We start from the raw sequence: 18,770 nt of genomic DNA on the forward strand, positions 1-18,770 counted from the left end.
AGCTTTATGATCTAAAAGTCACATGGTACCATGATTACAAAATTACACGAAGGTCACGTGACTTGGATTCGAAATCACAAACCGAAACAATGTTGCTCTGCACAGAGAATTGACATTTGATTTTTGACAGATTTTTTTAGGTTAAAAAATCACCAAACAGAAATTACTGAAAAATACAAAAATGATAAAAGAAGTGTTAGTGGACTTGAGTGGGACATTGCATATCGATAGTCGTGCCATACCGGGTGCAGTGGAGGCCCTAAAAAAGTCATACCCACTAAAATTAGAGCCAAGCATTTGAGACCTCTTTAAACGTTGATTTCAGGCTGAAACGGCCCGATTTGAAGGTGAAATTCGTCACTAACACGACCAAAGAAAGCCAGAGAATCCTGCACGAACGTTTAAAGGGTCTGGGATTCGACGTGAACCGTCAGGACATTATCAGTTCATTAGGAGCCTGCCGTAATCTAATCCAGGCCAAAAACTACAAACCTATGTTATTGGTAGGTCAAGTTTTTTGTACGTGCTTCCCTCCCCAATTAAAATTCATGTAGGTTGCCCCTGAGGCTTTAGAAGACTTTGAAGGGCTTGCATGCCCTTCCGGAGAAACACCCAATGCTGTTGTGATTGGTTTAGCCCCCACTGAATTTCACTATGACCGTTTAAATCAAGCGTTCAGGTGTCTGCAAAATGGAGCTCAGTTAATAGCAATTCACGCAGGAAAATACTACAAAACAAACGATGGCCTGTCACTAGGTCCAGGATGTTTTGTCAAAGGTTTAGAGTATGCGGCTCAGTGTCAGGCTGTCATAGTTGGAAAGCCGAATCGGTTATTCTTCCAATCAGCTTTGACTGTTCAACCACAGGAAGCTGTAATGATTGGTGACGTAAGTTTATCGGTCACATTCACGTCCACTATTTCATTAGTGATAGTTTAGGATGTGAATGATGACATCAAAGGTGCTATGGACGCTGGTCTGCAAGGTTATTTAGTGCAAACTGGGAAGTACCGGTCGGGGGACGAAACCCGTATCGACCCGCCCCCTAGTGAGGTTTATCCCAGTTTTGTTGAAGCAGTTGAGGGTATTTTAAAAAAGTTGGGTTAGGTTAGGAAACCCTGTATTACTGTTTTTGGTATTCTAAATAATACAAAAAATATATTATATATGTATACATGGACGCTAACACTGTACATGCGTAACAAAAAAATACTGGAAGTCACTTTGAGGATGGTTTCCTACAAAAAAAATAATTTTAGTAGGTATAGTGAGAAACATAGAAAACATTATAAATCTAGATCTCCATCTTAAATAGCAGATAGCAGGCCATGATTTCGATAGAATCCGCCGCTGGAGGGAGCCACTTTATGTTATTCGAAAAAATCGCATGACCTCAGCATTACAAAATTATAGGCAGGTCACGTGATTTTTGGGATCATATCGCGTTTAGATCCGAAAGAAAACGACTAATTTCTAGTTGTCATTGTTGTTGTCACTATGACATCTATTTTTAATTTAAAATTCGAATATCCTTCACTAAAGTACCTAAAATACGGTATAGTAAAGTTAAAGTTGCATATTTGTGTTGTTGGTGAGTTTTGTGAGTGTCAGATTATGAATGAAGAGCAACTTCTAGCAGGTTTAAGTTTCCTAAGCAAGAAACCCGGACTCATTTAAAGGTTATGAAAACCTTGTTGGAAATGATCTAGCTATGGAAATATTTATCAAGTGAGTATTGTTGAATTACTTTTTTTGTTGATAAATAACTTATTACCTGGGTATACAGTATACAAAACTTCAAACAGTCCCATTGACATGTAAATCTAGATGTATAAAGTTTTCTATGGTGAAAAACATGAAGAAACAAAGCTTACTTGTTGCGAAGCGCTAAAGGCAAGCCAGAAACTGGTTTAAGCTTGGTCTCGACAGTGCCTAGATTGTTGTTTCCTGCACTATCGCGAAAACTTGCGCTGTACCGTTTAAATTTAAGCTCCGTCTTGCTTTTCAGATCCACTTTATCACTACTACTCGACCGTCTCAGTACTCTACTGACTGGGTCAACTTGATTACTGAACGATTTCGATTTGCCTTGCACCGCCAATTTATTGACGCGCGAACACACCGGAATTTTACTGTCGGTCATGTTGAGACTGCGCCGTTTTACGGACGCGGACACGCGCAACTCGGCCGGAAAAACGCACGACCGACGTTTCGAACGAGTTCGGATGTTCGTTTTTACGTCGTCCGTCATGTTGGACACGCCCTCTAGCGCTTTTACGTCACTGTCTGTCATATTGGCGCTTGGTTTGACATTTTCAAGCGACACCACCAAATCGGCGGGTTCTAATTCGATTTTTTTTGACAAATCGTCTAAACTAATCTGATCCAACCATGTGGTGAGATTTTCTGCGGAATTAATGAGTTTTTTCACCTCTAGAGAGGTTTTTAGCACCGGGTCTGGTGGAAGCACAACCCCGGCGTCCGTGTAGAAATGCTGATCGAGAAATGGCATTGGACTGCTGCAAGCAAGCAAACATGTAACAAAATCAAGCTCAGTCTGGCAAAGCATCATAAAAAATTTAAACTAACTAACTTGGAGACGGAATTTAAATCAGACAATCGTTTCGACGTAGTCGACGAAGACGGTTTGGGCGTGTTATTTTTGATCGCAAGTAGGGGTTGTTTGTCCAAGCTATTTTCCTTTTGCGGTCCGCTTTTAACCCCCGTCATTCTATTAATAAACCGCAGGTGAAGGAAAAATGTCACTGGAGTTAAATCAGGTTAACTTACCGGCCTTTCAAGATGCGATCCTCTTCGTCCGTTCTGCGTTTGTCCTCCAACAAAACGTCGTTTTTAGCACCGCGATGTGAGCGCATTTCCTTCAATTTACTCTTCAGAGTGGCCATAACGTCCTTGTCCGACTCCATCATCTCCATTTTGGAGAGGATATTCTCTAGTTTGAGTTGGAGGGCACGATCCGCAGGTAAGTTTAGCATTTGTTTAAGCAACGGACATAGTTTGACCATACAGAGCCGTACAGTAGCGATTCGGTCATCTGTTTACGAAACTTTTTTAATTTCCTAAATCAATGCGAGCGGTAAAACTTACCGGCCAGACTCAGCAACGGTAAGTAAAAGTACTCTTTGAAGTAGCGATAACTGAAAATATCCAAAGCGTGCCCGCATAACGTCACGAAAACATGACGGGAGTAGCAACACGTGGAGTTGCACAGTTGCGTCTGGATCATTTCCCTCAGCCATTTCCGATGGTTTTCCTTCAGACTGTACTTGAGAAAAACCAGCAAAGTTCGAGCGGCTTGAGACCGTACCGGTTTTGCTTTCTGCGAAAATTTGTCATTATGATGTTGCTTTTATGTAGTTGCCGGGTATATTATAAATTATTATAATAATTTACCAATTTTTCCACATTTAAACCACATTTTAAAGGTCACGTGACTGTTTTTGACATATGTCAACTGGCTTTTACAGTGTTGCAAGCTCAAAATTGTATTACTAACGTCACGTAACGTGTATTTTGCAATTTAAGTTTTAACAACTGTCCAAATTTAATTTACCATCACGTGACTGTGTTTTTGACAATGTCAACTGGCCTTTACAATGTTGCCAGCTCAAAAAGTGAATTATCAAGTCACGTGACGTAGTTCTCTAGTCTCCTGACTTTAGAAAATCAATTTAAAGCTTTCGGCATAAAACCTTTACTTTGTTACCTAACCTAACCTAAAAACTGTCAGGGGACCTTTAAAAAAAAATCAATTTTAAGCTTTTGAGTATTTAAAATTTGGAAAAACAGTCACGTAACCTGAGGAAGTCATTTTTATTGAATCATTAATCCTTATCGACATTTTGACAGTCAAAAGTCATGTACAAATTGTAAAAGCAGACATTCTACTTAATCCAACCTAAAAAGTGTCACGTGACCATACAAAAAATTAATTTCCACAAAATGTGTAAACATTTGAAGGTATCTTGAGGAAGTTTAAATAATTTAATGTATTTCAAGGCATTTTGAGCAAAAGGGACAATTTGGTGTACAAAAAATTATCGGCGGTCTACTCATTAGAGGCATTCGTTTTCAAGCTCCATGAAGGGAACAGAACGTTTTTGACGTCACAATGACGTAATTTGACAGTTGGTCAAATTACACTTTTGCCAAATTACGTCATCTCGACGTCAAAAACGCTCTGCTCCCTCCATGGAGCTTGTAAACGAATGCGGCCACTAATTTTAAACGTTTAAGTGTTGTCACAGAAACAAGAAATAAATAAACGTCACTTTTGACAGCTGATTTCAAAACCTGAATCAAAGCCACCTTGAATAAAAACAAAATGCACGTCATTGACGTTTAACGCGCCTCGTTGCCAGATGTTTAGTTTTTTACTTTTTTTCATTAAAACACAAACTTTACATAAATTTTGTTTTTATTTACTTCTTGCAACGCATTTCTGATACAAACGTGACCTTTTCGATCTCGACGTTTAACGAGTTGTGTGCGTTGTTGCCAGATTGCTAGTTGACTGCTGTTTTTGTTTTTGATGACTTGACTAAAAACTGCTTACAGAGAAACAAGAAAAAACTTAATATTGACTAATATTGTTATTCAAAATTATCTGTTAAAAAACTGCGTCAACTTCTATATAAGAAGTAAACAAAAACAAAATTTATGTAAAGTTCGGGTTTTAATTAAAAAACTAAACATCTGGCAATGTCGGCCGATTTATTACCGCCTACTGTACGTTCCATTGTATTTTTTTTAAGTTATAGCCTTAACTGTCATTTAAAGCAGTAAAGTTAGGTACATTTTTGAGAAAACAAAATGCATTAGCAAAAAACCAAGCACGCCACTGGAATCACATCGAAAAAGTGCCTCAAGAGTATTTTTGTTTCGATTCGATATTTGAATAAACAAAAAAGTTGAGAAGTTTTTAAAATGGGCGAAATTTGAAAAACGCCCTCTAGCGCCACAAACTGACAAGATATCGAAATACGGTAAAGTAGGCGGTGCATGCGTTTGACAAGGCCTTAAATCTGACGTCACGATGAGGTAATTGAACAAAACAATACATTGCTCAATTGTCAAATTACGTCATCGTGACGTCAAATTCGACATGCACAGCCTACTTTACCATTAATACCTACAAACAAGATATTGAAATAAAATGGACCTCTAGAACTGGCCATAGGAAAACTATGTAACTGACAGAGAAACATTGATATTGCATGCGCGAGATAAAGACAGAAAACCTAAAAACAGTCAAGTATCCGGAAATTTTGCTGCGATGTTGTCAAACGTTTCTCTGAATTTGTCGATTAGATTATTTCATTTTATGACCAGAACATTCATTTTAAATGCCCTCTGTTTTAAAATTATGTAACTAATCCAATGGATAAATTAATTTACTCAATTTTTGAGGCGTGGAAATTGATTTGCATTAACTTAGGGTAGACGATGAACGTATTTAGATACAGTGGGCTAAATTAAACCCCCAATAAGCCAAAAAAGTTGAGACTTACCCCGTCAATGGCGGCATTAAGGACCACAGGTGAGAAATGCTGATGAATAAAGTCGGAAGGAAAACAATGAGGCAGGTATTCCCATTGCATTAGTAGACATTCTTTCATTCTCCAATTGTTCGTTTTGAAAGCTTCATTTTGACATTTTAGCATCGCTCGACCGATATCCAGGGTAGCTTGGACCGGAATTTCTGTGTGTTAAATTTAATAGAAATGACACTAATTAAAAAAAATAAAACCAACCACGTTGCAAGATGTTATGATACGTAAACAACTCTAAAACACCGGCAACACTGGGAATTATAGCTTGTAACACTTCCTCGTCTTCGTCGCGCAACAATTTAGTGAAATCCAACACCAAGATTTTACTTGAAAGTCCTGGAATTATCATGTTTGACCAATTTGTCTTTAAACAGTTGAAACTTACCTAAAACGCGAACAATTTCGTAAAAAGAACCGGCCACCGCTTTCCGCACGATATAACAAGGATCCGCCGCCAAACTTTTGAAAATCTGGTACCATTTGGCGCTAATTTCGGTGGGAATTAAGGTCAGAACCATCTCAGCCATTTTGGATAGACTGTACGAACAGTTTTCGCGGCACATCATACACTGAAAATTAAAATGTACATGACAGTGCTTGTTTTAGGGGAAACACTGCTGGTACCACCGAAGGGTCAGTGTCCACATCCTCAACCAAAGACAACCCTTTCCTGCATATATGATTGTAATAGTCCAGGAACCACATTGCGTCTGAACTTGACATTTGAGTCTCTAAATTGCCAATTAAGACGCTAAACACATTCGAAATGGCTGTGTAGGTAGTGTCGCCCTCTGACGCGCTCCGAGTGCACAACTTCTTAGCCAACGGTATTATAGTGCTCTTGGTTGTGTCTGACACATCATAAAACCCTCAAATATCACAACAATTTTAATGACAGTTAAGTTACCTGCACTTAAGTAGGGTATAATAGCCACCGTAGATTCAATAGCAATGGATCTAACCAAAATATTCTCGTCGGCAGACAATTCAACTAGCAGAGGCAGCAGATTGATTTTAACTATGGCATCCCCCAAATTGAACAAACCTAAACTAAAATCTTATAAAATTGCAAAGAAAAGTGCACTTTTTAAAACCTTTAGCCACCAGAGGGAGCTCACGGCACATTGCCGCACGTACTTCATAAAAACAATCCTGACAGAGGCTTTGGACTAGAGGAAGGACATCTTTTTTCACCCTAAACAGAAGTGTCACATCAAAAGTCAAGTAATTCACAAACCAACCTACTCGAAAGGATTCATAGAACGGTGAATGGATATTTCTCCCAAAATTCTACAGCTAGCCACCCTAAAATATGCCGCTTTTGTTAGTTGTGATTTGGACACAGCACACTTGAGTATCTCATTTTTGACGGTTTGCTCTTTCATCAATGGTATCACCGCTAGCATGGTTTCCATCCAGGCATTGGCAATGATAGGATCACGGTTTTCAATACCTTGTAAAATCTTAAAAATAATAATTACTTTCTATTAATGTAACTGACAAGAACTAGTGTGAGTCACCTGTGGTACTAGATTAACAGGCACGTCCATGTGCATCAATATATTGAACATTCTGCTCACAGCCAAATTGAACTCTGAAGACGAGTTTGGTAACTCCTGTTGGATTTTGGGGATTATTTTTGAGACGGTGCCCTTCTGATCATACTTTAGCAGTTCAGGAAGAGACCCTATCACGCTCAGCTTTTGTAGTTCATCACCTTTGCTGCAAATTATCCAAATTTAGTATTAGAGAAGCAGTTGTACTCACTTTAGGAAGAAAGGAATAAATACGTTAGTAGACGCTCCTCCTCCTCCAGGAACTTGTTCAGCCATTCCTCGTCGTCGTCATCGCTCATCTTATTTTTTTTGAGACTACGCCCTGTTTTTTTATGACATACTGGGGGGCAATTATTATAACAGAACTCTCGAAGAACTAGGGCACCAAGGTAAGAGTTTATGTGGGTAAAACGTAAACAAGTTTTTTGAGGTTAGGTTAGTCCGTTCATTTTTGTAATGGTGGAAGTTTTGATCACGTGATCCGTTGCAATGGTAGCATAGCAGTGTCATGTGATAAAACCGTCAGGTATTTTAATTTATTTATATTTATTATAGGAGCGGTTTTACAGAAATGGGTTGTATTAGTAACATTTTACGTACCTAACAATGTACAAAGCACGATCAACAGGTCGATGTTCAAAAAGAGCCTCATCTATGGAGTGTTTTTGAATTTCAATGCTAGTCTAGAAATCAGGGTGAAAGTAGAAACAACACTGCAAAAATAAACTCACCTTTCCTTGGCCGGGCTTATCTAGTTGTAACATGCGAATTTCCTCGTCAAATCGCATTTTTGTGTAGTTTTTCAAATAAGCAAATGTAAAAAAAACAACAACTTTTATGAACTGACAGTTGTTTGACAAGGAGGAATCAAATTTAAAAGTTGGTTTTAATAAAAAATACAGGTTTAATGCTTTAAGCTATATTACACCAGTTTAAACAATTGACTTAGCAGGGACATATTGAATTAGGCCATAATCACCATTTTCCATCCATTTCGGGTCAGCTTTTTCGCATTGTTCGGCCGTGCCCGGGGCCAGCCCGCACACAATGTCCGCTTTAATTGTTCTTATAACAATCAAACGTAACTCCAAACCTTGAAGAGCCACTTTAGGGTCCGTAGTTGGATCCCAGTTTTTCTCACCAAACACTTTCCTAAAAATATCTCTTTCAGGGGGGTAGTCTACTAAAAGCTCAAAAACAAAGTTAAAATGAGCCGGGCACGATCCTCTGTGACGTAGTGAAAGCCCCTTCAATTCCGTAACGTACGTGGAAGTGTTAAGTCAGGAAGCAAATTATTTCACCACGCCGATTGGTCGGGGTTGACGTTTGGTTAAAATTTGATATTAGACATACGCCCATGCATTCCGTCTCACTCAACTTACTATAAAAAAAAGAGAAACAGAAAGAACTTCTCCTACGTCACAGATATATGGTGTACCAAATAAGTATGCATTACATGTAGTAAAATGTTGCCTTGTTAAAAAAGAAAAAAGTACTTCTAACCTGTAATTCAAATCCCCTTTAAAAATGACTAAAGCGGATCTTGAAAGCAATTCATAGAGATCAGGGGCATAGTCTGGCATGTATTTGTACTCGCAGGGAAGTGTCCAGAAAAGATGGGGCATAACCTCCCAAGTCCCGTCGGTGAGAAATTCTACAACAAACTCAATTGAGTAACTAGTGATGGTACTAATTTGTAAATGGTACCTTGCCACTTGTGTCCCACTGAACTAATGCTAGAGTCCTCATGGTTCACTAGCTGATCTAAGGTCCAGTTAAAGTCAGGTACAGTGACGTCAGAAATGAACCAAGTGATGGACTTTACGTGAAACCTAACCTTAAATCGGCTGTTTCCCGAACCGTCTTTAAAATAGGCGGTAATGGCAGTCATTAGACATAAATCCATTAATAGCTCATACCCTGAGTTATCCAAGACTATGTCTAGCAAAGTAAGATAATTTGCTTGGTTTTTGGCCAATTATACGGTTAAAACTACTTGCCTATGTACTCAGGCAGTTCTAGGGCAGCAATTTCCACTAAATCCTTAATAAACTTGGAAGAATCATCAACTAAAATGTACTGATCCAGATGATCAATGTCATGTGACTGGGACACCACCTTTCCTAAAGATATTGACAGATCACCTTTGTTGCCCCACAAATCCATCTGCAATATACAGCTCTATAGTATCTTGATTTTTTACCCTTGACAGTTTACTTTAATCAAACGGTGTAATTTGCTCTCTAAATTTTCAACTTTGCTACCACTACTAAGGGCGGTCACATTGTAATCACATAAAGTCTTTAAAACGTTTTGACAAGTTTTAAATTGGTCGCGTTTCAGTGAGCCAAAATAGTCGAAATCCTTCAAAGACTCTCTGGAAAAAAAATTGTTACCACTGCACAATTAAAAATCACTTTGCAATACGTTAACGTGAATATTTCTTTGATCCTCCTGTACATATAACATTCACTGAGCAACCAAATTGTATTAAAATATGTAGCTTCTCCCTCTTTGGCTGCTTGCTTGTCAATCAACTCATTGTAGACCCTAGCATCCGGTTTGTTGCAGGATAGTTTGTTTAAGGGTTTGTTAGTTTGGATTTCATATTTCAGCTTTGACAGTTCACTAATGACTTTTTTTAGGTCTTCGCGAGCTCCCTACAATCAAAACGTTAAAAAAAATTCAGTTAAACAATCAGTGAAGGTGGTTACATCGCCAAATTGCTCAATTACATCATGTTTAGTGCGGGATAGCGTGTCAATGATTTGCGTTACAATCACTGGCATGCGATTCTTCACCGTGTGATAAGCAAAACTCCTGTCAAAAATCCATTCAGTCAATATTCGAAAAGCCAATTTTAGTTGGGGTACCTTTTGTAAAATCCAGATAAATATACATTTCTAGGAGTTTTCATATCCATACCCATATCGGTGCACTCACACATTGAGAAAGTTGTTATTAAAACTTTCGCTTGCTTTAATAACACAAAGTCACTTTACAGTGAGCTGGTGAAACTGGGTTTTTGCAAATGAACCACTTTGACTTTGCCATGATGACCTTTTTTACTGAAATTTGTAAACAGAACTCAGCCAGCTGATTTTTTAAGGTTAGGAAGACATGTCACTACTAACATTTACCACGTGACCCTATTAGTACAGGGTTATTTAGAGTCACGTGACCAGAAAAATCTGACGTTTAGGAAAAATTACCAAAATAATCGATAAAATCAATGAAAAATTGAGGATCGCTAAAGGTAAAGTAATTAAATTGTCTAATAATACTCTGAACAAACCAGTTTTATTTATTTTTGTAATATTAAACTTGCACAGTGACAGTTACAATAACATCTATCGTCTGGAATATCCATTCAAAGCAGGTTTTGGATCAAAGTTTTTCAATTCCCCAAACGGTAAGATGAAATGTTTTATCAGTTTACCAAAAATACCAATATGGGCGCAAAACAGGGACACACCTTGAATCCAAACGTGCATAAATGTGTTCTCCCCCTTAAACTCCAGTAAATACGCGGGTAACAACCAAGAAGCCTGGGCCAGAAACCAAATGGCGAGCATAGAAATCACGGCCCCACTTGACAGCTTAACTTGCCACATGCACAAAGGCAACAGTCCCATAATCCACACGAAATACTGTGAGGTCACGACTTTGTTGAATATCACGAAAGTTACGGTTAGGGCTAAGACACCGAAATTCAATGCAAATTTAGATAAACCGTAACGGATGGAGAAGTATATGAAAAGTACTACAGGGGGTAGGTTGATCAGTAAAGGCTGCCAGAAGTTTCCAATAAACCAAACTGGCAGTTTGACAAATGCTGTAAGGTACTGAAGATAAAAGTAGAGCGAGAAGTTGTGCCTGAAGTCCACTCTAGTTAGGTGGAAAAGCATGGATTCATTTAAAAACTCTGAACCGTATTTCAGGTAGAAAAGCCCTGTTAAACCTAGTAGGGAAGTTAACGTTCCTAGCACTAGCTTCATTTGGCTTATATTCGGAATTAAATGCCCTAATAAAACCGTATTTTTGGAAGATTTTTTCAAAACCTTACTTTTCCTTATTTTTTTCTCTGGCTCGGACATTTCAAAGTAGTAAGAGTGAGAGCTGTAGTGCATATAGTAGAGCAGGCTGTATATGATAGGGTACAGCCTGAAATGTATACACAAGCCATGCAAAAGTCCTACAGAATAAGGTGATCCTCCAACCTGAATTAAGTAGACAGTGACAATGACTAGAAGACAGGCCAAAGAGTCTGAATTGCCACGCGTTGATATGGCAATTGTCATAGGGTTGTACAACCAAAACAGCATGGCCCTTTGCGCCCAATAATGCGCAGTTTGAATTTTAAGATTGTATTTAACTAAACGACCTTTCCGGGTTTTAGTAGGTTTTTTAGCACATTCAATAGGAGCTGTTTTGGAGGTGTATGACTCAAACTGGGACATCCAGTCAGTAATATTGAAAAATACTAGCTTCCTGATCAAAAAAGCAACCAGAAGGTCTGCAAGACAAAACAACAATTTACCAAACAAAGGGTGCAACAACACATTAGGGGTTAGTAGATAAGCAATCAAAGGGGAGTAACGATAAGTGTGTCTGTTATATGGCGATCTGTTATGAATTACATGCCTGGCAGCATCACTAAAAACCTTGTAATCCACGTCAGTGTAAGGAACTTCAAAGTGCCTGTCATGGAACTCTCCATAACTTACCAGAACCAGTCTGATTACACCAGAAATCACTAAATGACTTACCCAAGATAGATCAAGGAATTTAGACAGATCGGGGACAAAACTACGCATTTTTACTACAACTACTTAAACGCGGGTTTTTAAATTGGCTGCAGCCTTGTTTAAACACGTCTTAAATCCGCGAAACTCCTCGCCACAATCATGTTGCTTTATATTGTCTTGTTTTAACACACAAGTGGCGTACAAGCTCGCTTCTTTACCACACTGAGCGAATATTAACGGGTACTGTCTAAATCTTTGCCGTGCTTTCCCGACACTTTCCATTATTATTCAGTTTTCTTTCTGTTCCTGATGTATGTAGGGTCTTGTTTGATTAATTCACGTAGCTCATCAGCGGTCATCATAGGTTTCTCAGTAAAACAGTCGTAGATTGGTTTAGCTAGCAACAAACCTGCTCCAAAAACGGCGGTAATGATGGAGAATCCCCGCGGGTATTTTCGAAGTAAACTTTGTTTTTTAGGCTTGTACCGGTTCATTTATTGGCTGGTTTGGGGGTAACGTCAATACCACCGCACACAAAACTTTTAACACCCCACTTGCGGCAACATTCGCGCATTTCCTCAATAACGTGCTGACAGGCGGATTCTTGGAATTTATTCTCTAGAAAGATAAGAAAAATTAACAGTTATTCGGTAATAAAAGTGCGGTTAGGTTTTTACTTTACCTTTTAAACATGCCTGGATGTTACACGCGTACGGCTTGCAGGGGTCCTTAACTGGCATTAAATATTGAAAAGTAAACTTAAATTTGGCGGTTTTTAAGGGGTTTTAAAACCCGGATGTAATAAAAACGTTTCACCCTAAAAAATTTTTGGGTGGGTTTTAAGGTTATGATGAGTTTTGACTTTGAAGGTTGAAAATGACATCTGACAGACCGTATCTGCTTTCTGCAGATGTATGCAACCAACAAAACACAATTTTACACTTGTTTTCGAAAAACAGTTTAATTTTTTAATATAATAATAGAAAACGAGAAAGTTTATTAAAAAAAAGTCAATTTCACCAAACAATTTCGTACTGTGATCCGTTCAGTATTGTTTTAGAGGCCATAATCACCCGAACTTTTTCCTCCAAACTGTCCATCTTAAAGCTGATTCCGTGGTCTGGTATAGCTATAGCTTCGGTCACCATCACATCCTCCAAACGCAGCTTCTCTTTGACGAAATAGGACATAAATTGTAACGGACTGGACCCATAATTAAGTTGATACTTCCCGAACAGTCTAAGCGACTTGCTGTAATACGGATCTTTCCCAGCCAGCTCCGTCAGGATCAGATTCCTAGCTTTCAGCTGTTGATTCTGTTCCTCCAGTTGTGTCAGTAAAGCTGAAACGTTCAAAAACAGGCTGCAACAGACTGAACTGCGTTTGGTTCGTTGGAAAGTGGAGCGAACGTCCAGAATGGGGTCGTGCTCGGGGTTTTGGGGATCAAACACCCAACCCTGAGGATTTAGTTTGTCGCATTGTAGTGGAGACAAATCCTTTGACGTGTCTGTATAAACCGAATTAAAGCCTCCTAATTTAAAACCTTGTAGGGTAACTTTACCTTTAACTGTGAAGCTTCCATCATCGTAGCGATATCCCAAACCGTCCCTTATAACGTACAGCCAAAAGTAGATTACATCTCCAGGTCGTAACCTTGCGGTGCGGTCCTGGAAAACCCAATTGTCGCCACACTTTTTCAGAATATCTTTAGAAAACTGCCCGGCTTCAAGCCCATCCATGGGTTGGTTAATATTGCCGTGAAAAGCGAATAAATGCACTCCATCTTCGTGGGGTAGGGACACCCTAAAACCTTTTGCAAAGGTTTGAATGTAGGGTGGTGGAACTGTATACTCACTTTTGGTTGCTTTTAAAAGCGCAACTAAAAACAACACAAACGCGTTTGATTGGTACATTTCTGTGATTGAACTCTTTGATTGTAGTTTAATCACTTATTTGGTTTTAAGAATGCGTTCTTGGAACTGCAATATATACGGGGGCTGTCTGTAGTTGTATTATATACAAGAAAAATTTAAAAAAAATCTCAAGTAACATGTTTGAAGGCTTCCATAAGGGTTGGGGATTATTAAAAACTCTTACACACAACTGGTATTAATCAAATTGTACGGTGAGTGTTCTGAATACTTAGGTACAGACCCCTGTAATAACTCATTGGTTTTTCCTGTGATCTCAATAATATTCAGACCAAATTGTAGTAAATAAAACAAGTTTTATAAAGATAATGTATTAAGCCCTACAAGTTCAACCTCGTTAAAAGTAAACGACCTCAATTTATTGCATTTCCTTTTAATGTAAACGATTTTGTCGGTTAACTCCTCCTGGTTAATGGGAAAGTTCACTTTTAACAACTCTACAAAAATAAATCAACTTACAGAGTTCTGTTTAAATATGATATTTTGTATACCTAAAGAGTCTTGCTGCAGCTTTACCAGCCTATCCAAACACTGGCAACAGTCCACGTGACACGTTTCCTTGAAAGGACGATAAGTCCATTCGAAACTGACCAGGCTGTAGTGTTTCTGCAGTATCCGGCGAAACTGGTCGTCTCGCATTGGTTTCTCCACTTTGAGGTGCACTACAGCCCGCGGGAAAAACGAGAAAAACATTTCCCAACGCGACTCTCGAACCACCACCAAACCGTCCACGTTTTTAAGGGAATCGTCCAGATAGAGGTGGAGTGATTTCAGTTTGCACAGTCTCATTTGGAACTAAATTTGTCTGTATAGCTAAATAAGAGAAATATTTAATTATTTTTACCCGATTGTAGCACTGCAAAAAAATCCAACAGTCTACAGTTAAAACCTCCAAGTTCTGGAACATTTCTAGACAGTTGGTGAAGACCCAACTATCAAACAGTCTCCAGGAATTGTAGGTGGAGTAATGCAATTTAAGGCTGGTGATCGTGGATTTGGAACGCATGCACGCTATGAGGATGTTGGCAAAGTTGATGTTGTTTAAATTGGCGTTAACCAAGGTGACTGTTTCGAGGTGGTTTTGGCACCTGGTGATGGATACAGTAATGAGCACTTGAGCGTTGTATAACTTAGAAACGTGTACTTGACAAATCGCATCAATAAATAGCACAGCTTCTTCAACTGGTGGATGTCATACCAATCAAATATCACCAGGTGTTTCAGCTGTACGTTACGTTCGAACAGCAGCACCAGGAAGCGTCCAACCCTTTTCACAGTGTCTTTGTGTCGGGGGCCTGTCTTTTTGTCGCTCATCGGATACGGCACGCTCCAGCCAATTTCGAGTTTTTCTAAATGTCGATAGTACTTTTGAGTGAGAAATATGATTCCTGGTTCTGGAATTTAATCACTAAGTAAGCTAAGAAAGGGCGTAAAATGGAGGAAAACACCGTTTAGATCAAGGTCCACTTTGACCAGGAGTCGTCTCCAGAAAAAGGGGGTGTCGGCCGCCTCCTGCCACCTGGTGCACGTCGACGAAAATGCCACTTTATCATTGTAGGACAGCAAACTGAAGATTTGGCACAAAATTTCTGGAGGTAGACCGGTCCAGACGCGTTCGTCCCCCATTTCGATGGGTCCTGTATTTGTAGACCTTTTTCATTCTACACCGTTTACGGTCTTCCAACGTCTACGAGCCCCCCTAATGTGTTGATTTATGTTCTGATACTGGAAATTAACTTGAAATTTTTGACGTGGACAAAAATCGTCGAAATTATTTGTGACAATTTGTCATTAAATCAAGGTGTTTACTTCAGAAAGTAATGTCACTGAAGTACAAGGGAAAAAATATTATAAACAGGAATGTCATGTTCTTCAATAAATATCCTTCACCAAATTGACACCCTGGTGCATGTAAATTGCACTAGGTTTGTTGGTGGATTTTGTCAAATAAAAAAAAAATAAAAAATCTACAGGGTGTTTTATGTCTGCTCAGTTAATAGGTCTGTCAACGATTTGAGAGTGAATAAGAGGAAAGTTTGTCTGAGTGGTCCAGAATCGATGTTCCAGGGCCTTCGGTGTGGATGGCTCTTTCAAGGTCAAAGGACATGGCGCAAGGGCGCATCGCAAACACGCATTCGACCCTACGTTCAAGAATTTCAAGGACGCGCAGCGGTTTGCAATTCCAGTTTTGACGCCCTAAAGGGTTTTCTTCCCCAACTAATCACAGCAAACTGAAAACGTTTCGGTTGGGAATTAATCACTTACAGTGTCCATATGGTTTGACTATCGAGTTTTTAAAATATTCAGGTGATTTAGTGATCAGCCAGGTGGTATAGGAAGGTGCACAGAGTCCACTGGACACTGGAACAAATCGATATAAGGGCCCAAACAAGCGTTTCGGCGCAAAATCTATATTCCCCGGCTCTTTCAAGATGAAATTTGATTTGACATTGATCCAGTGGGTTATAGGTGTTGAATAAAATGACTCTAATCCGGACGTGGTTTTACAGTGTGCAGCCTCGATTGACTGTGTTTTAGAACCCTCTCACTTTTGCCGCCATTGACCTTTTGGGGGCGCAAAATCATGCCGTAAGAAGGACATTTGTTTACCCGCCAACCAGATCATTCAGGTAGGTCACCTTTTTTAACTGAATTTAGACTCTTTACAAGAAGATATGTAATATGGCCCCATTAGACTACTGTCTCAGGTATTTTCTGTCTAACTGAATTCCTTTTTTTTTTTTATAAAATGACTTGATTTATTACCTCTACTAGCAGTGCTCTAAATTACTATTGTGGTAGTAAATCTAGCCAGCATTAGCAGGTATGTGTCAAATTTGACATGACCCACTAAATAAGCGCAAAAAAACCTTTGAATTTTTTTTTTGTAAACTTCACCCCTGCCTGTTTAGGGTGAGTTTGTCCTGAGCGGGAGTTAATTAAAAAACACCCCCGTGTAGAGCCACTGACGCATCGCACGCAGTGCTGAATTCACCATGGTTGCCAGATCCATTGCCCCAGTCGAAATAGAAAGATTGCTATTCCTGAATTTGGATACCATTTTATCCGTCTTTCTACGTTTCTTTAAAGATGACAGGTGTCTTTATTTGACAGCTCCTAACTTAGTTCCTGTGACAGTTAGAAAGTGCGTTCCAATGCCATAATGTAGCCGAAAACTTCTGCTTTCTTTTGTCAAGACAGAGTTTTCACGAAAAAAGCACTAATAACTGAGAAAAGCTAGAACTGACTGCTGTGCATGTCAAACTATACTTCCTTCCACCGATTAGCGCGTTCTTCATAACCTCAAACTGTCAGTGTCAAACCTGGTAAATATTTTTACTCGCCCCCAAAAAAAAAATCATTTTGGGGAAAATCATAACATTTGGGCGGTAAAATTATCGTAAAAGAGTTGGCAACACTGCCAAAACCCGCGCAGCCGTGTCAGGAGTTGCGAAATCGAGACATCAAGAGCGCGGACGAAGGTATCCAAAACAAACGTCCGCAGTAACGAGAAGTACGCGGTTTTTCGATGGCGGAATCGTCCCGCTGCTGCTTAGAAAGTGTTTAGTGTACGTCGATCCTTGTCCCGTTCACGGGTGTTCGCTTTTAGTCCGTGTTTGCGTGCAATTTGGGACCTGTCAGTGCGGTTTACGGCCGCAAATTGCCAGCTACGTGCACCGATCGGATTTTGTCATGAATCCCGGCTTAGCCTTGACACGACTCGGTATTTTGGCGATATTCGTGCGAAAGCCGGTTACGATTTAGGTGTTTTCACCGCACTTTTTAATTGTTTTACTTTTTTTTTTTTGATTATCTAGAACCGTCTGTCCTTATCGGCGGGGGTTGAAGTTCTTTGTGCTGTTTTCAATCAGCCAGGTAGGATTTGTTTCTGTTGGGGTGTCGATTCTGTGATGCAACAGAGTTGTCAGGTCTAACCACTTTTAAGTCTATATTTATAAGTAATTTTTGATTATGTACCGAGAATATTTATAATCTGATGTGTTCTTATTACAAGTAGGATATCTTATCAATTTTTTTTTAGTGTTCTAGTTCAAACATGTTTGTCAGTTTGTGGAAAATTGATAACGATAACGTGTGAACAGGAAATATTTAATTAAGTTTGCAGGGTGACAAAATTCTGATGAAAATTTTGTGGGAATCCCTGAAGTAAATGTAGCCATCCTTAAGTGTCACATTATTATGTTCAGAAAATATGGTTAATAATTATTTTTATATCTCAAAAAATTCTGATTGAATTTTAAGTCCTTACCTGAAACTGAGTTGAAATTGTCTGCTATTTTCTGTCATGTTTGGATTTTCAGCTTCCAATAACAGGCAGCCTTCAGCATAATTTTTCTACACAAGTTCACTAAACCAACCATCTTATTATTATAAAACTTTACTAAAAAAAATATTTAAATTCAACATTTGTTGAAAAATGACAGGTAATTGGTACATACATAACCCAACTAATCCCCTTTTTAAACAGATGTGCTTGAACGGGCTATATTTGTCCTTCTCGCTACCGCGTAAAACTGTTCTTATCTTTGTTTAACAGCTGCTCCACAGGTATCAATGCGGTGGTGCCTAATGTTGTGAAAATGTTAAATCTTCAGAAAGAAAAAGGTCGTTTGACCTCGTTTTTTTTGGAACAAAACAAAAACCACAATTATTTCACTTTCTTACGGTTTCACGAATTTCGGTTGTTTCGCAATGCGATTTGTGTGTTAATCAGCAGTACCCATTTAACGCGTTTTTATTAATTCTTTTTTTGCAGAAGTGGATAGTTCGCTATGTCAGCCGAGACCGAACTGACACTGCAATCTGGCCTTCAGTCGGTCCTGCTCACGTCCGATCTTACCGCGTTAAGTCTTATTGGACACCGCCCCCCGGCTCAGGGGCCCCATTTAGGGCATCCACCCACTTCGCATCCCATGCAACAAACTAACGGTAAGTGGTTCGT

At 39.2% G+C, this 18,770-nt stretch overlaps 9 protein-coding genes across 24 annotated transcripts in view; 2 read left to right on the forward strand and 7 right to left on the reverse strand.

The window, feature by feature from the left end:
* The first annotated feature begins 30 nt into the window (after positions 1-30).
* LOC145734769 (haloacid dehalogenase-like hydrolase domain-containing protein 2) lies at positions 31-1,173 on the forward strand. Its single transcript, XM_081988381.1, has 4 exons — positions 31-267; positions 326-503; positions 555-887; positions 939-1,173. The coding sequence occupies exons 1-4, from the start codon at positions 182-184 to the stop codon at positions 1,104-1,106; spliced, it is 765 nt and encodes a 254-aa protein (XP_081844507.1). The 5' UTR covers positions 31-181; the 3' UTR covers positions 1,107-1,173.
* On the reverse strand, positions 1,103-8,013 carry LOC145734693 (serine/threonine-protein phosphatase 4 regulatory subunit 4-like). 3 transcript variants are annotated; one of them, XM_081988201.1, is made up of 15 exons: positions 7,860-8,013; positions 7,729-7,811; positions 7,093-7,294; positions 6,818-7,035; positions 6,667-6,767; positions 6,480-6,617; positions 6,197-6,423; positions 5,958-6,141; positions 5,774-5,908; positions 5,531-5,721; positions 3,108-3,339; positions 2,790-3,054; positions 2,593-2,730; positions 1,874-2,518; positions 1,103-1,237 (listed from the first exon to the last, which is right to left on the reverse strand). In XM_081988201.1, exons 1-15 carry the CDS (start codon positions 7,914-7,916, stop codon positions 1,219-1,221), a joined length of 2,835 nt encoding a protein of 944 aa, XP_081844327.1. In that variant the 5' UTR covers positions 7,917-8,013; the 3' UTR covers positions 1,103-1,218. The 3 variants fall into 3 exon arrangements, 2 of the variants coding, with proteins under 2 accessions (XP_081844327.1, XP_081844328.1); XR_014179486.1 differs by lacking the exon at positions 1,103-1,237 and adding an exon at positions 1,470-1,708 and having other exon boundaries at positions 1,774-2,518; XM_081988202.1 differs by lacking the exons at positions 7,729-7,811; positions 7,860-8,013 and adding an exon at positions 7,363-7,558.
* An 18-nt stretch (positions 8,014-8,031) lies between these two features.
* Positions 8,032-10,223, reverse strand: LOC145734733 (damage-control phosphatase 1-like). 2 transcript variants are annotated; one of them, XM_081988318.1, is made up of 8 exons: positions 10,002-10,221; positions 9,843-9,948; positions 9,556-9,788; positions 9,346-9,505; positions 9,129-9,294; positions 8,836-9,069; positions 8,632-8,782; positions 8,032-8,280 (listed from the first exon to the last, which is right to left on the reverse strand). In XM_081988318.1, the coding sequence occupies exons 1-8, from the start codon at positions 10,073-10,075 to the stop codon at positions 8,061-8,063; spliced, it is 1,344 nt and encodes a 447-aa protein (XP_081844444.1). In that variant the 5' UTR covers positions 10,076-10,221; the 3' UTR covers positions 8,032-8,060. The 2 variants fall into 2 exon arrangements, with proteins under 2 accessions (XP_081844444.1, XP_081844445.1); XM_081988319.1 differs by lacking the exon at positions 8,032-8,280 and adding an exon at positions 8,299-8,509 and having other exon boundaries at positions 10,002-10,223.
* A 186-nt stretch (positions 10,224-10,409) lies between these two features.
* Positions 10,410-11,945, reverse strand: PIG-M (Phosphatidylinositol glycan anchor biosynthesis class M). The gene has a single exon (XM_081988306.1). The coding sequence runs from the start codon at positions 11,943-11,945 to the stop codon at positions 10,479-10,481; it is 1,467 nt and encodes a 488-aa protein (XP_081844432.1). The 3' UTR covers positions 10,410-10,478.
* LOC145734818 (NADH dehydrogenase [ubiquinone] 1 alpha subcomplex assembly factor 8) lies at positions 11,926-12,158 on the reverse strand. The gene has a single exon (XM_081988460.1). It carries the CDS (start codon positions 12,156-12,158, stop codon positions 11,961-11,963), a length of 198 nt encoding a protein of 65 aa, XP_081844586.1. The 3' UTR covers positions 11,926-11,960.
* Positions 12,158-12,750, reverse strand: LOC145734819 (cx9C motif-containing protein 4). The gene is made up of 2 exons (XM_081988463.1): positions 12,559-12,750; positions 12,158-12,494 (listed from the first exon to the last, which is right to left on the reverse strand). The coding sequence occupies exons 1-2, from the start codon at positions 12,614-12,616 to the stop codon at positions 12,367-12,369; spliced, it is 186 nt and encodes a 61-aa protein (XP_081844589.1). The 5' UTR covers positions 12,617-12,750; the 3' UTR covers positions 12,158-12,366.
* Positions 12,751-12,810: 60 nt separating this feature from the next.
* LOC145734759 (uncharacterized) lies at positions 12,811-13,814 on the reverse strand. The gene is made up of 2 exons (XM_081988364.1): positions 13,438-13,814; positions 12,811-13,383 (listed from the first exon to the last, which is right to left on the reverse strand). Exons 1-2 carry the CDS (start codon positions 13,787-13,789, stop codon positions 12,893-12,895), a joined length of 843 nt encoding a protein of 280 aa, XP_081844490.1. The 5' UTR covers positions 13,790-13,814; the 3' UTR covers positions 12,811-12,892.
* A 288-nt stretch (positions 13,815-14,102) lies between these two features.
* On the reverse strand, positions 14,103-15,604 carry LOC145734742 (uncharacterized). Its single transcript, XM_081988335.1, has 5 exons — positions 15,256-15,604; positions 14,952-15,201; positions 14,652-14,895; positions 14,299-14,602; positions 14,103-14,244 (listed from the first exon to the last, which is right to left on the reverse strand). Exons 1-5 carry the CDS (start codon positions 15,431-15,433, stop codon positions 14,105-14,107), a joined length of 1,116 nt encoding a protein of 371 aa, XP_081844461.1. The 5' UTR covers positions 15,434-15,604; the 3' UTR covers positions 14,103-14,104.
* Positions 15,605-16,161: 557 nt separating this feature from the next.
* Positions 16,162-18,770, forward strand: part of AGO1 (protein argonaute-1) — a 31,786-nt gene continuing 29,177 nt past the window's right edge. For 10 of the 13 annotated variants that reach the window (XM_081988203.1, XM_081988208.1, XM_081988207.1 and 7 more), the window contains exons 1-2: positions 17,290-17,683; positions 18,585-18,757. In XM_081988203.1, the coding sequence (XP_081844329.1) occupies positions 18,601-18,757 (157 nt within the window). In that variant the 5' untranslated portion in view covers positions 17,290-17,683; positions 18,585-18,600. Of the gene's footprint in view, positions 16,438-17,288; positions 17,684-18,584; positions 18,758-18,770 lie in introns of those variants that run through there. The other 3 variants (XM_081988215.1, XM_081988216.1, XM_081988205.1) reach the window with 2 other exon arrangements.

This window comes from Ips typographus, linkage group LG10, assembly GCF_016097725.1.
Source record: "Ips typographus isolate SLU linkage group LG10, UJ_Ityp_2.0, whole genome shotgun sequence".
NCBI lineage: Eukaryota > Metazoa > Arthropoda > Insecta > Coleoptera > Curculionidae > Ips > Ips typographus.

Bases quoted from the DNA above. Each gene is read 5' to 3' on its own strand.
- LOC145734769 (XM_081988381.1), top strand. From the start codon at position 182: ATGATAAAAGAAGTGTTAGTGGACTTGAGTGGGACATTGCATATCGAT. The intron at 268-325 runs GTCATACCCACT...CGTTGATTTCAG, and splicing joins GCAGTGGAGGCCCTAAAAAA to GCTGAAACGGCCCGATTTGA. The intron at 888-938 runs GTAAGTTTATCG...GTGATAGTTTAG, and splicing joins AAGCTGTAATGATTGGTGAC to GATGTGAATGATGACATCAA.
- LOC145734693 (XM_081988201.1), bottom strand. From the start codon at position 7,916: ATGCGATTTGACGAGGAAATTCGCATGTTACAACTAGATAAGCCCGGC. The intron at 5,909-5,957 runs GTAAGTTTCAAC...TGATAATTCCAG, and splicing joins CGAAATTGTTCGCGTTTTAG to GACTTTCAAGTAAAATCTTG. The intron at 5,722-5,773 runs GTTGGTTTTATT...TTTAACACACAG, and splicing joins TCATAACATCTTGCAACGTG to AAATTCCGGTCCAAGCTACC.
- LOC145734733 (XM_081988318.1), bottom strand. From the start codon at position 10,075: ATGTGTGAGTGCACCGATATGGGTATGGATATGAAAACTCCTAGAAAT. The intron at 9,295-9,345 runs GTAAACTGTCAA...TGTATATTGCAG, and splicing joins AATTACACCGTTTGATTAAA to ATGGATTTGTGGGGCAACAA. The intron at 9,070-9,128 runs GCAAGTAGTTTT...TTACTTTGCTAG, and splicing joins AGAACTGCCTGAGTACATAG to ACATAGTCTTGGATAACTCA.
- PIG-M (XM_081988306.1), bottom strand. From the start codon at position 11,945: ATGCGTAGTTTTGTCCCCGATCTGTCTAAATTCCTTGATCTATCTTGG.
- LOC145734818 (XM_081988460.1), bottom strand. From the start codon at position 12,158: ATGGAAAGTGTCGGGAAAGCACGGCAAAGATTTAGACAGTACCCGTTA.
- LOC145734819 (XM_081988463.1), bottom strand. From the start codon at position 12,616: ATGCCAGTTAAGGACCCCTGCAAGCCGTACGCGTGTAACATCCAGGCA. The intron at 12,495-12,558 runs GTAAAGTAAAAA...TTATCTTTCTAG, and splicing joins CATCCAGGCATGTTTAAAAG to AGAATAAATTCCAAGAATCC.
- LOC145734759 (XM_081988364.1), bottom strand. From the start codon at position 13,789: ATGTACCAATCAAACGCGTTTGTGTTGTTTTTAGTTGCGCTTTTAAAA. The intron at 13,384-13,437 runs GTAAAGTTACCC...CGGTTTATACAG, and splicing joins TGGAAGCTTCACAGTTAAAG to ACACGTCAAAGGATTTGTCT.
- LOC145734742 (XM_081988335.1), bottom strand. From the start codon at position 15,433: ATGGGGGACGAACGCGTCTGGACCGGTCTACCTCCAGAAATTTTGTGC. The intron at 15,202-15,255 runs GTGTTTTCCTCC...ATTAAATTCCAG, and splicing joins AGTGGACCTTGATCTAAACG to AACCAGGAATCATATTTCTC. The intron at 14,603-14,651 runs GTAAAAATAATT...AGACAAATTTAG, and splicing joins TTTTGCAGTGCTACAATCGG to TTCCAAATGAGACTGTGCAA.